Source organism: Miniopterus natalensis, chromosome 9, assembly GCF_054644295.1.
Source record: "Miniopterus natalensis isolate mMinNat1 chromosome 9, mMinNat1.hap1, whole genome shotgun sequence".
In the NCBI taxonomy this organism is placed as follows: domain Eukaryota; kingdom Metazoa; phylum Chordata; class Mammalia; order Chiroptera; family Miniopteridae; genus Miniopterus; species Miniopterus natalensis.
Genome location: NC_142089.1, coordinates 15,304,323 through 15,315,873, shown reverse-complemented (window position 1 = coordinate 15,315,873; position 11,551 = coordinate 15,304,323). Strand labels below are relative to the sequence as shown.

At 47.5% G+C, this 11,551-nt stretch overlaps 1 protein-coding gene and 1 pseudogene across 1 annotated transcript; both read left to right on the top strand.

Annotated features, from left to right (window-relative positions):
* Positions 1-4,391: 4,391 nt before the first annotated feature.
* On the top strand, positions 4,392-7,006 carry LOC107541987 (DPY30 domain-containing protein 2 pseudogene; annotated as a pseudogene).
* A 525-nt stretch (positions 7,007-7,531) lies between these two features.
* Positions 7,532-10,986, top strand: IFI6 (interferon alpha inducible protein 6). The gene is made up of 5 exons (XM_087820820.1): positions 7,532-7,608; positions 8,940-9,039; positions 9,394-9,471; positions 9,546-9,695; positions 10,832-10,986. Exons 2-5 carry the CDS (start codon positions 8,970-8,972, stop codon positions 10,933-10,935), a joined length of 402 nt encoding a protein of 133 aa, XP_087676946.1. The 5' UTR covers positions 7,532-7,608; positions 8,940-8,969; the 3' UTR covers positions 10,936-10,986.
* The last annotated feature ends 565 nt before the right edge of the window (positions 10,987-11,551 follow it).

Genomic DNA, 11,551 nt, shown 5'->3' with positions numbered 1-11,551 from the left:
TGGGCCTGTCTGTGTTCCTACTGCCTCCAGTTCTGATTTCCACTATATTACTTACCAGTTTTGCAATTGCCTATTTACTTGTTGTTTTTTGTTTGTTTGTTTTTTAAATATATCTTTATTGATTTCAGAGAGAGGAAGGGAGAGAGAGAAAGAGAGATAGAAACATCAATGATGAGAGAATCATTGATCAGCTGCCTCTTGCACGCCTCTCACTGGGGATCGAGCCTGGAACCCGGGCATGTGCCCTAACTGGGAATCAAATGGCGATCTCCTGGACCCTAGGTTGATGCTCAACCACTGAGCCATGCCCAGCAGGGCTATTTACTTGTTTTTCATAAATCAAATTCTGGCATTATGGAATAAAAGGACCATATTCTAGGTCATCATCCTCTGTATCCTCTCATAAGCTCCCCACATTCACCTTCTTCAGGCTTGGGGTGTTGGCAGTAAATTATCTAATTAATCCATTCTTTCAACAAAACTATGTTGAGTATTTATTTTGTGTCAGGCTCTAGCTTAGGCACTAGGAATACACCGTTGTGTGAAACAGTTGTGATCCTTGCCCTTGTGAAGCCAACAGCCTAGTGTCAGACAAATAACAAGGACTATGAATGAAAAGACATGCCACAGGGACAAAGAACAATGTTGGGATGGAGTAGGGGGAGTCACTTCAGTAGAGAGGGTCAGAGAAAAATTTTCTGAGGAGGTACCCAAACCTGAAGGTCCAGAAGGACATAGCCATATGACTTACATTCTAAGTAGAATGAAAGGTGAAGACCTTGAGGTGTAATAGAGCTTGGCATGTTCAAGAAAAGAAGGAGCCCTAGCCAGTTTGGCTCAATGGTTAGTGTTGGCCCGTAGACTGAAGGGTCTGGGGATCAATTCCAGCCAAGGGCATGTACCTCAGTTGCAGGCTTGGTTCCTGGCCCCGGTTGGGGCTCATGCAGGAGGCAACTAATCAGTGAGCCTCCCCCCCCCTTCCCTTCCATTCTCTCTGAAAAGCAATGGAAAAAAATATCCTCAGGTGAGGATTTAAAAAAAGAAAAAAGAAGGAGAGGCCAGTATAGCCAGGGCTTAGAGGGACAGAAGATGAAGGGAGAGGTTGGCAGGGGTCAGATGTGCAGAGCCTGTAGAACCTCATATGGATTTTTTTTTTCAGAGTACAATGTATAAAGTATAATGGGAAAGAAGCCAAAGTTTTTAAGCAGATAAGTGACAGATTTGTTGTTTCAAAAGATTTGTCTGGCTTCTCTGAGGAGAATAGACTATAATGAGATAGCATAAATGCACAGACCACTGAGAAAGCTATTGCAGTTGTCCAGGTGAGATGAGTAAAAGGTTGCACAGAGAGAAGTGAACAGATTCAAGATATATTTTAGAGATGGAGTCAGCAGGACTTAGGGATGGATTGGATTTAGGAGGTGGTAAGGGAAAGGAAGAAATTATAGTCATTGTGCCCAGTTATGTGGATGGTGGTATTTCCAGCAAAAGGGAAGACTAGAAGGACAGGTTTCAGAGATAAAACCAGGAGTTTATTTATTTTTGTTAATTCTTACCCGAGGATATTTTTTCCACTGATTTTTAGAGAGCGAGGGAGGGAGGGAGGGAAGGAGGGAGGGGGGCAGAGAGAGAGAGACATCGATGTGAGAAAGAGACATCAATATGAGAGAGATATATCGATTGGTTGCCTCCCACATGTGTCCAACCGACCGAGTGAACCTGCAACCCAGGTACGTGCCTTTGACTGGGAATCAAACCCACAACCCTTTGGTGCATGGAGCCACGCTCTAACCACTGAGCAACACTGGTCAGGCACCAAGAGTTTATTTTTGACATATTAAGTTCTAGATGCCTATGGGATATCCAGGAAGAGACATTATGTAGGCAGTGGGCTCTAGTCTGTGTATCGCTTAGAAGAGAGGTCTGAGATGAAGATAGCATTTTGGAGAAATTATTAATATATGTGTGGTGTTTAATGGCCTGAGACTAGATGATACTACCTTGGAAGTCCATAGAGGGAGGAGAGCAGTGGCCCTTCCTGATTCAAGGGAAAGTTCATCCAACAGTTAGAGGTGTCCTCAGGAGGAGATGCCTGCAAAGGAGCCATGAACAAGAGAGCGCAGAGAGGAGAGAGTATTTTCTTAGAGGCCAAGAGAACAGCAGGAGACTTAGTCAACAGTGTCATTAGCTATTGGGAGACTAAAGTGAAGACAGTGACTGATGTTTCCTGAACTGACCTGAACACACACCTGTGTTTGCTGAATGTCTGCCCTGTCAAAACATGTCCCTTCTTCTCTTATCTAGTCTTCCTCCATGTCTTTGGCAATAGCAGTTGGGTATGCCCCTGAGGGAGCAGTAGAAGAGAATATTTCCAGTCCTGTTATTCATAGTAGCAAAAGAAAGGCGGAGGGGAAGAAATAATTATTGACGGAATGGATGAATAAATTGTGCTGTGCTCAGGGTATCATGGAAGTCCAGAGAGGGGACATAGCTTCAACTGGGTCAGCTTTCCCAGAATGTCATTGTATGCCTCCCATTCACAATCTTCAGAAAATCTTCATGTTACAGAGGATGGTGTAAGTCTTGGGTGGAAGAGGGGGAGTTGATAAAAATTATAACTGGCTTCTATTGCAATTATGAATCCTTGGTCCAAACTCAAAAGTAAAACTTTAAAAAACTAAATTTAGCCCAGCTGGGTGTGGCTAGGCGGTTGAGCATCAACCTAGGATCCAGGAGATCGCAGTTCAATTCCCGGTCAGGGCACATGCCTGGATTCTGGGCTTGATCCCCAGTCAAGGGTGTGCAGGAGGCAGCTGATCAATGACTCTCTCTCATCATGGATGTTTCTATCTCGCTCTCTCCCTCTCCCTTCCTCTCTCTGAAATCAATAAAGATATATTTAAAACAAAACAAAACAAAAAACCTGAATTTAATTTCTTTAAAAAATCAGTTTTCCAGCTTTATTGAGATATATTTGACACATAACTGAACTGAATTTCTATGACTATATCTAGTCTTTGGGGAGGGGTTATGGAATATCTAGTCTTTCTCATCTGTCCATTGTGACAACCTCTTTTCCATTTGGTGTCAACTCATCTGTCCATGTGGTTTGCTGTGTCCTCATCTAGATCACAAGGCCTCTTCATATCTGCCAGCAATATGTGCTCTGCTCAAGGCCACTGGAGAAAATATCCCACTGCTCCCTGTGCAACCCTCAAGCATGAGGAGTTACTGCTCCTGTCTACTGCTCTTGGACTGTGTTGGGTGTGGAGATCACCGTGAGGTTTGACACCTAGGGTAAGACCAGGCTGCTGTAACAAAGAAAACGAACAATTATTCAGTGGCTTTAACAAGACAGAAGTTTATTTTTCTCTTATATAATCTCAATGGACTGAATGCTTATGTCCTCCAAAATGTATATGTTGAAACTTAATCCTCAATGTGATGGTAAGCACTCTGAACGGGGACTGAACCCAAAACCTAGGTATGTGCCTTGACTGGAATTGAACCTGCAACCTTCCGGTGTACACCAGCCAGGGCCACAAACACTTTCTTTTTAATGCCCATGAGAAGGGACAAGTAAAGGAAGTTTACTTTTACTTCATAATGTCACAATGATAGCACCTTCATTCTATCTCCTTCAGGCTTTGTTTCCAGCTCTCTGTTAAAATGTAGTCTTCAGGGACCTTGAGTGCCTTGACATTCCACAGAACAGTATATACTGATCCACTACATTAATGACATAATGCTCACTGTACATGAACAAGAAGTGGTAAAAGCACCATGTTTGCCAGAGAGTAGAAAATAAATTACATGAAGATTCATGCTCCACATTGGGAACATTTTTAGGAATTCGGTGGTTTGGGGCACAGCAGGACAAGTTATCTCTCCTCAAACATCCCACCACTTAAAAAGAGGCACAGTGTTTGGTGGGTCTCTTTGGATTTTGGAGCTTTATTGAGAACACACTCAGAACTACTTCTCCAACCCTTTATTGAGTGATCTGGAAGGCTGCCAATCGTGAGTAGTGTCCAGAGCAAGAAAGCTGTACAGCAGGTTCAAACCATAAAACAGGCTATGCTGACACTTTGGATAATATGATCCTGCAGATACAAGGTTGCTGGAGGAATCCATCTGGGATAAACATTCTGTAGGGAGTCTCTGAAAGCTCAAATAGAAGGGTTGCAGTGAGGACCCCTGGGATCCTGGAGTAAGGCCATACTCACCATGGTCCATTTGAACAGAAAGGTCCTGATGTGTCAGTGGGCCCGGTAGTGACTGAGCATCTGCCAGGTGGCTATATGTCTTAAGCTAGATGTTATCAGACAGGCACAGCAGCAACCCAATATGATGGAAATGTACATTCAGGGCTGGGCTTAGAGTCCAGAGGCATGAGTAAGTGAAATGAACAGGCAGCTCAGACTTCCATGGCACCTAGATTTAAATCTGTTGATCTGACACCTCTCCTTTAACCCGTACCTATGGCTTCATGGAGGGTTCCCTGCAACCAACTGATAAAGAAGGAAAGGAGTTGAACTCATTTCACAGATAGGTCAGTGAGATATTTTGGCACCATCTGGAAATGGACTGCTCTATTATGGCCCCAGTTGGACAGTGGTAAGTCCTCCTGGGGGCAGAACTATAAACAATATACTTTGTCATACCTTTTGTAAAGAGCAGGAGTGGGGGACCTTTTTTCTGCCAAGGGCCATTTGGATATTTATAACATCATTTGCAGGCCATACAAAATTATCAACTTAAAAATTAGCTATGAATAAAGCTCCTAGACTTACTGAATTTTGAATCCTGCCTGCAGTTGCCTTGGCAGGGCCAGTCCCGTGGGCTGGACTTTCCCCACCCCTGGTATAGAGGAAGAGATGGACTGAGGTTCAGATATACACTAATTCCTGACAAGTGGCAAATGGCTTGGCTTGTTGGTCAAGGGCCTGGAAAAAGCAAGACTGGAATTTTGGAGATAAGCAGGTCTGGATAAGGGGCATGTGGACGGAGCTATAGGAGTAGGCACAAAGCATGCAGATCTTTGTGTCTCATACTAATGCTCACCAGAGACCATCCACTGCAGGAGGAAGCTCTCCAGCCAGCTGGTCAGATGCCCCATCCTGTGGATGTCAGCCAGCCTCTAAACTGAGCCACTCTGTTGTTTTGCAAAAGACCCATAAAAGAGTGGCCATGGTAGCAAGGAGGCTATAAGTGGATACAGCAAGGAATGGATCCGACAACTTGGGCTCCCTCTCACAAAGGCTGATCGAGCAACTGCCAATAAGTAGCTAACCACCCAGCAGCAGGCAACAGTTTAGCAACATTGGTCAGTGAGAGCAGCCAGCCACCTTGTGACGGGTCATTTATATCAGCTCCCTTCCACATTGGAGAAGGCAATGATTCATCCTTATTGGAACTTACATTTCTTACCCATAGTGCTCCTGCAAGCATCACCATCCGAAGGCTTAAAGAACATTCAACCCATTACCTAGGGCCATAGGACCCATTTTATGGCAAAGGATGTATGTCCACACAAACATGGGATTTATTGGTCTTACCATATGTCCAGCACCCAGCAGCACCCACCTTGAGAGAACAATGGTATGGAGTGACTTCATTTCCACAAGCTTTAATCTCCTCTGCAAAATGAGGATTATAAACAGTATAGGGTAGGGGAGAGATCATGAGGCCAAAAAGAGGGGGCACCAGGGTAGATGAGAAAACCAAGGCTCAAAGAGAATGGTGACTTGCTGAAGACCACACAGCTAATAAATGGCAGAATCAGAACTGGAACTTGCCCACAGGAAGGAAACTGACTAACTGAAGAGGTGCTTGTTATAGAAATAAATTTGTGTGTGTATTCGAGTCAGGAAGATAAGTTTGATGTGTGTATTAGACTTGAAATAAGTAGCTCCATTTTGTGTGACTGAGTGTAACTATGAGGCCTGCGTGCCACGATAAGATTAACACTTTGTAGCCTCAGCTTCCAAGCAGGCCCCCGAGCTCTCTAGGACCCTGATAAGACACACTGAAGATGCACCACACCCTTCGACTGAACTGTTAAAAGCAGGAGCTTTTCGGCCACATCTTTGGACATTGTCTGCCCTCCACAGACTTCGTCTCCAGCTCTGGGAAAGCTGACCCTTGTCTTGCTCTGTCCTGCATATCTCTGCGAGAGCTTCCAGAGGACTGCAGTGACCCACGCCGTCACGGCCGCATCCCCGACCCTCTTGTGTGTGTCTTTCGGCAGATCCTCTGGGTGGCCCTGCTGGTGCCGAGAACCATCGGGAACTGGTAAATAAACCCTGTGTGATTTGCTTTATGTTCGTCTCTGTCTCCCTTCTTGAACTTGAGTTATTGGCTTGGTCTCATTGAACCAAAGTGTTCATGGTGGTATATCCACGTATTGGGAGTTAGACCACCTGCGTATACGTCTCCAGAGAAACTGGGACAGTGCTTCGGAAATTGCCTTGCCCAGGCACTTGGTAGAGGGGGTGAAGGTTCAGCCCAGTGACCCCATAGAGTACCTGGCTCACTGGCTTTCCATTACAGGAAAATCACTAAAGCAAAAGAAGAGCCATTGATATCTGTAGCTAGTTCCACAAAGGAGACCATATTCATGCAGGAAAATACAAAACCTCTTGAAAAGGAAACCTTGAAGCAGAAATCCCTGCCAGGTACTTCCAATGACTCCAGGAATGCCTCAACAGGTTCCTCCTTCTAACTCATTTGGCCAGACTGACTGGAATGTCAAAACTCAACAAGAAATAAATTACTTTCAGCATTAAAGTGCTCCCGAAATGCATCCTAGCTCCAAGTCTCCTTCTTAGGTTATCAGAAGGTGAATGATTCTCATGATGCTTCTCTCAAAGCTGCAAGCCAAGAAAATGGCCATCTAGAAGAGCTCTAACTAAAGATCATAACTATGTGGATTAAACCAAGATTTAAGGGGCTGTGGAAGGAGGTGTCTGCAGGGACTCTGCAGCCCAAGTCCTGTTCTGGTAGCCATGAAAAATCCTTAATCATGTGAAAATGTGAACTAGTTATAGGATAAAATAAACTCATAATAAGGATCTAATATAATTTTTAAAAACACAACAATATATGGTACTTCATGAAATTGTGGGATTGGAAAAATCATGTACATAGAGCACTCTGCACAGGTCCTGACAGGCAGCAAGTGCTCAACAAATGGTAAGCATTATTATTAATTGAACTGAATTGTGACAGACCTCTGGGCCCCAAGAGGAACTAGTGATTGGGCTTCACTGAGTCCAGAAAGGCCGTGGATCTCACTGTAGCATTACCTGCTTTGAATACTCCTGGCTGTTCCAAGTCCCCAGCTAGAATTACACTTTGCTACCACAAGAGGAAGCAGAGAGGCTGCTGGAGGATATGGAAGAGAAAAGGAAACTCTGCAGAGTGCAGGAAACAGAAACTCTGACAAGGATTGGCCATCAGGAAGGGGGGGGGGGGTAGTTTGAATGTGATTATAAGAAGCCAGCCTGCAGCCTGCAGCCTGCAGCCTGAGAGCTATTGCTGTACCTTACTGCTGCTCCCATCTATCAGCAGGCTCTGGGTAGGAAGATTCCTTCTCTTTCCTCCAAGGTAAGCCCAGAAACTATGAGGCATGGATGTCAAGCAGTCACTCTCTGCCTACCTGTGAGCCTCATGCTCAGAGAGCCAGCTATAACCGAGTCCTTTTTAGTATCCTGGGCTAAGACTGGTCTGAGGGGATGGTTGGGGCTTTTAGGTGCAAAACCCCAAGAGGCATGAGATTTACTTTACAGATGGCATGTCAGCAATCTGTGGTCTTAACTCTGTCATTTCACCTTTTTTGAGCTTTAGTTCCTCATCTGCAGAATGATAATTAAGCCACCATACTTGACAAAGGACTGGATGATTTCTGAAACCCCTTTGTTGTAGAATCTGGTGTGATAGTGAGTTATCTTGGATGATAAGTGCAGTAATCTGGAATGGTTGTTGAAAGTGTGGGTAATCAGTAATCACAGGTTTAAATCTTGATTCTGCCACTTCCTGGCTGCATTGGTTTGGGAATATTAACCTCTCTGAGCTTCAGTTTCCTTATCTATAACACGTGGTTGAGAACAGCAGTACCTACTTCATGTGGTGGTTATGGGTATAAATGACCTTGTGCCATAAAATGCTGAGTAAGTGCTCAATGGGAGGGGGTGTTTTTAATTCAAGAAAATTGCATTGAGCTGACAAAAATCACATTAGAGGTGAATTTGGGGGCATATGTATTTTCCTATTTTGTGGTATAATGGAAAGAACATAGGTTTTGAATTCCAACAGTAGTGAGTGTATATCTAGGCTGAACAGTTTACTGTGTGGCCTTGGGCGAGCTTCTTAACCCCTCTGTGCTTTCTTTCTGAAAAATGAAGTTGGGGTGAGGACAATGTTTGGTGCCCATAACTATTCACTGCATTGGAAGAATAAATTGATCAACAGCCATTTTTTAGAAAATTCTAGGTGACAGGTACTATCCTAAGTGCTAGGGACATAGTGGTGAATGGTTTGAAAACTCACAGCCACCCTCTGAAATAGGCTCTATTAATACCCCCATCCGAGGGATAAGTAAATCGAGGCCCAGAGAAGGTCCTGGTGTCCTGCTCGGGGTCACACAGACAGCGACGAAAAAGTCAAGAACAGAAACCAAAGTAATGATACTAGCTGAGCACGCGCCGTGTGCCAGGCATTTTACCAGAAGAGGATTCCCTCGCCGACTCTCACGACCACAGGCTGGGGCAGGAACATGACCGCCGCGGAAATCCCGCGGCTCCTTAGAGGGGTCCTGGGCCCAGCCCCGAGCACTTCGCTGCTGTTCACGGGTTCATCCTCCAATCGGAAAGGAAAACAGCGCTCGAGCGTGGCTCAAAACTGGCCCTGGGTCATGTCTCTCCTCTTCCCGTCCCCAGGTCCAGCGACAAAGCCGGCGCGGCGCCCTCATGCGGCAGAAGGTGGTATCGCTCTTCTTGTGCTACCTGCTGCTCTACACCTGCGGCGGTGTGGAGGCAGGTAAGGATGGGGCCGCGGAAGGCTTGGGGAGCAAGAAGCGGAAGGTTTCAGGATCCCCGGTTTAGAGATTTCGGCGTGCCTCTGAATGAGAGGAGCTACGACCACCGACAGCGTAGGCTTGTCGTAGCCAGAGCCCCAGATTCGAATCCCTACTTTGTCAATTCCCCCGTTCTGCCGATATTCAAAGCCAGCTACAGGCCGGGCACGACGCCTCAGGAAAAGCCTCTTCCCCGTAGTGAGGTTCCCCGAAACAGGAGGAGGGTGGCCCCAGGCCTGTGGGTACTCCTGGGCACCGGGCACAGGGTAGGGCACTCTGCTCCCCGCGGCACCCCGCTTTGTCCGCTCTCCCCACAGGCAACAGAAAAGACTCGAACTCCGAGGACAGTGGCTCGGGACTCTGGGGCGCGCTGGCGTGCATGGCGGTCGGAGGAGGTGGGTGTGGCGGGCGGGAGCCCGGGAGGGTGGGGCGGCCGCGGGCGCTCCCTCACCGCCTCCCCTTCCTCCAGGGCTCCTAGCCGCGGGGCTGCCGGCTCTGGGCTTCACCGGCGCCGGCATCGCCGCCAACTCGGTGGCGGCCTCGCTGATGAGCTGGTCGGCGTTGGCGAACGGGGGCGGCGTGCCCGCCGGAGGGCTGGTGGCCACGCTGCAGAGCTTGGGTGAGTCGGGGCCCGGCCCGGAGCGGAGACCCCAGGCCACAGGCCGTCCCTCTGCAGCACCCCGAGTCCTTCTCACAGGCCCCCTCGGCGCCCCGGGGAGGGCTTCTCATAAACCCCGCCCTGCGGCGGGTGACCCAGGCTCCGAGGCCTGAAGGCACTGACTCCAAGTCGCCAGCCGGCTCGCACTAGACCAGGATTCCAGCCCAGCCAGCCCGATTCCTTGCCTTTAGGCGGGTGCATCCCTGATGCTTTGTCCAAGTCACAACAAGCCTCAGTTTTCTCATCTGTTAACCAGGATAATCATCCTCAATTTAGCATTTTATTAACCTGCTCAATCTCAGAGACCTAGAGTGGCAAAAACACGTGGTGAGACAACCCAATTCAATCTCATACCGATCCTGGTTTTGACTTATGTTTCTTGAATACCATGAAGAGGGTAGACACAGAGCTCAGAATGACCCTTCTAAAAATGTGCATTTATATCTATTTCTATGTATCTCTTTCTCCTCCCCCTGCCTCTCTCCTCCACCCTTTTTCCTTTTCTCTCTCTCTCTCTTTGGCGCGGGCGCACCTCTCCAAAATCCTAGAGTAAAACCACTCCTGACAAACTGTCTCTCTGCCTTTCTGAACCTTCCATCTTCTCTCAATTCTGGGTGACAAAGCCCAAAGAACCAGCCCAAAAGAACAGAGTCCTTTGGGTGAGGGCAGGGCAGAGGGGAAGACAGACCAGGTCCTACCCCAGCAATGGGAAATAAGGGGGTTGGGCAGGGCTAGGAACAGTCCTGTGTTATAAGACGGTTGTCCTCTCTTACTTGTGCACCTCCCAGCACCCATAGAGAGGCCTCCACAAAGGTGGCTGATATTAGCATTATTAATGACACCATGTGTTCACCGCAGCTGTGAAGAGAAGGAGTTGTTACTCTGTCTTTTTCATCTCCCAAACACAGCTGATGTGAGGTGGTGAGTTGGGGGGAAAAGGGATAGAGGATTCACTTTACAGAAGTCCCATCCCCTCTCAGGGCCTCTGTTTCTCCATCTGAAAATGAAGAGGGTGGACTTGACCAATGTTTCCAGACTTTTGGATACCCAGGTGTGACTCCTGGGCTGTAAGTAACCTGGCTATATTTGCTTTACAGGGGCTACTGGTGGCAGTGCCTTCATGGGCAAGATTGGTGCTTTTCTAGGCTACACGGTCCACAGACAGCTAGCAAACAAGGGGGCGGAGGAGGAGGAGGAGTAGTCAGCGCCTCCCAGGACACCCACCCCCGCCCTACGTCTCCAGTTGAAGTCCAGAGCTTTCTCTGTGACCCTTGTCAATGACCTAGGTGAAAAAGAGAATAAACTTCTCTCAGAAAACATGTTGTCTTGTGAGTCGTCCTTGCTATGAGAAGCCCAGGAAGATCTGGGTCTGGTCTGCCTCATCTACACTCCCCCACCCTCACTTCCCCCTGAAGCCAACCACAGCTCCTGGAACACAACCAGCTGATTTTGTCTCTGGGCCTTGGCATGTGCTGTCCTTTCTGAAGCTCATAGTCCTGCTCAGACATCCCCTCCTCTGGGACTCCTTCCCAGCAGAGCTTCCTGCTGTCCCTGTCGCACTGTGAATGCTCATGTTGGATTTCACAGTGGGGCTGGGGAGGCAGAGCTCAGTTTGGTCTCAGTGAGAGAAGCTTCCAGCTACTTCTCTGATTAGACAGAATCGTACGCACCGATTCTACCTTCTTTGAAGGACCAGAGTGGTCTTCGATGAAGAGAAGGCCAGACTTTTGCCTTAAAGAAAGTGTGTTAACAGCAGCTTTGGAGGGCTCAGCAAGGCCTCCCTTCCCTCAGAAAACTCTGGGATAGGGTGGACAGTT

Excerpts from the sequence above, each read along its gene's own strand:
- IFI6 (XM_087820820.1), top strand. The coding sequence starts at position 8,970 with ATGCGGCAGAAGGTGGTATCGCTCTTCTTGTGCTACCTGCTGCTCTAC. Across the intron at positions 9,472-9,545 it reads GTGCATGGCGGTCGGAGGAG|GGCTCCTAGCCGCGGGGCTG; the intron begins GTGGGTGTGGCG and ends CCCTTCCTCCAG. Across the intron at positions 9,696-10,831 it reads GGCCACGCTGCAGAGCTTGG|GGGCTACTGGTGGCAGTGCC; the intron begins GTGAGTCGGGGC and ends TTTGCTTTACAG.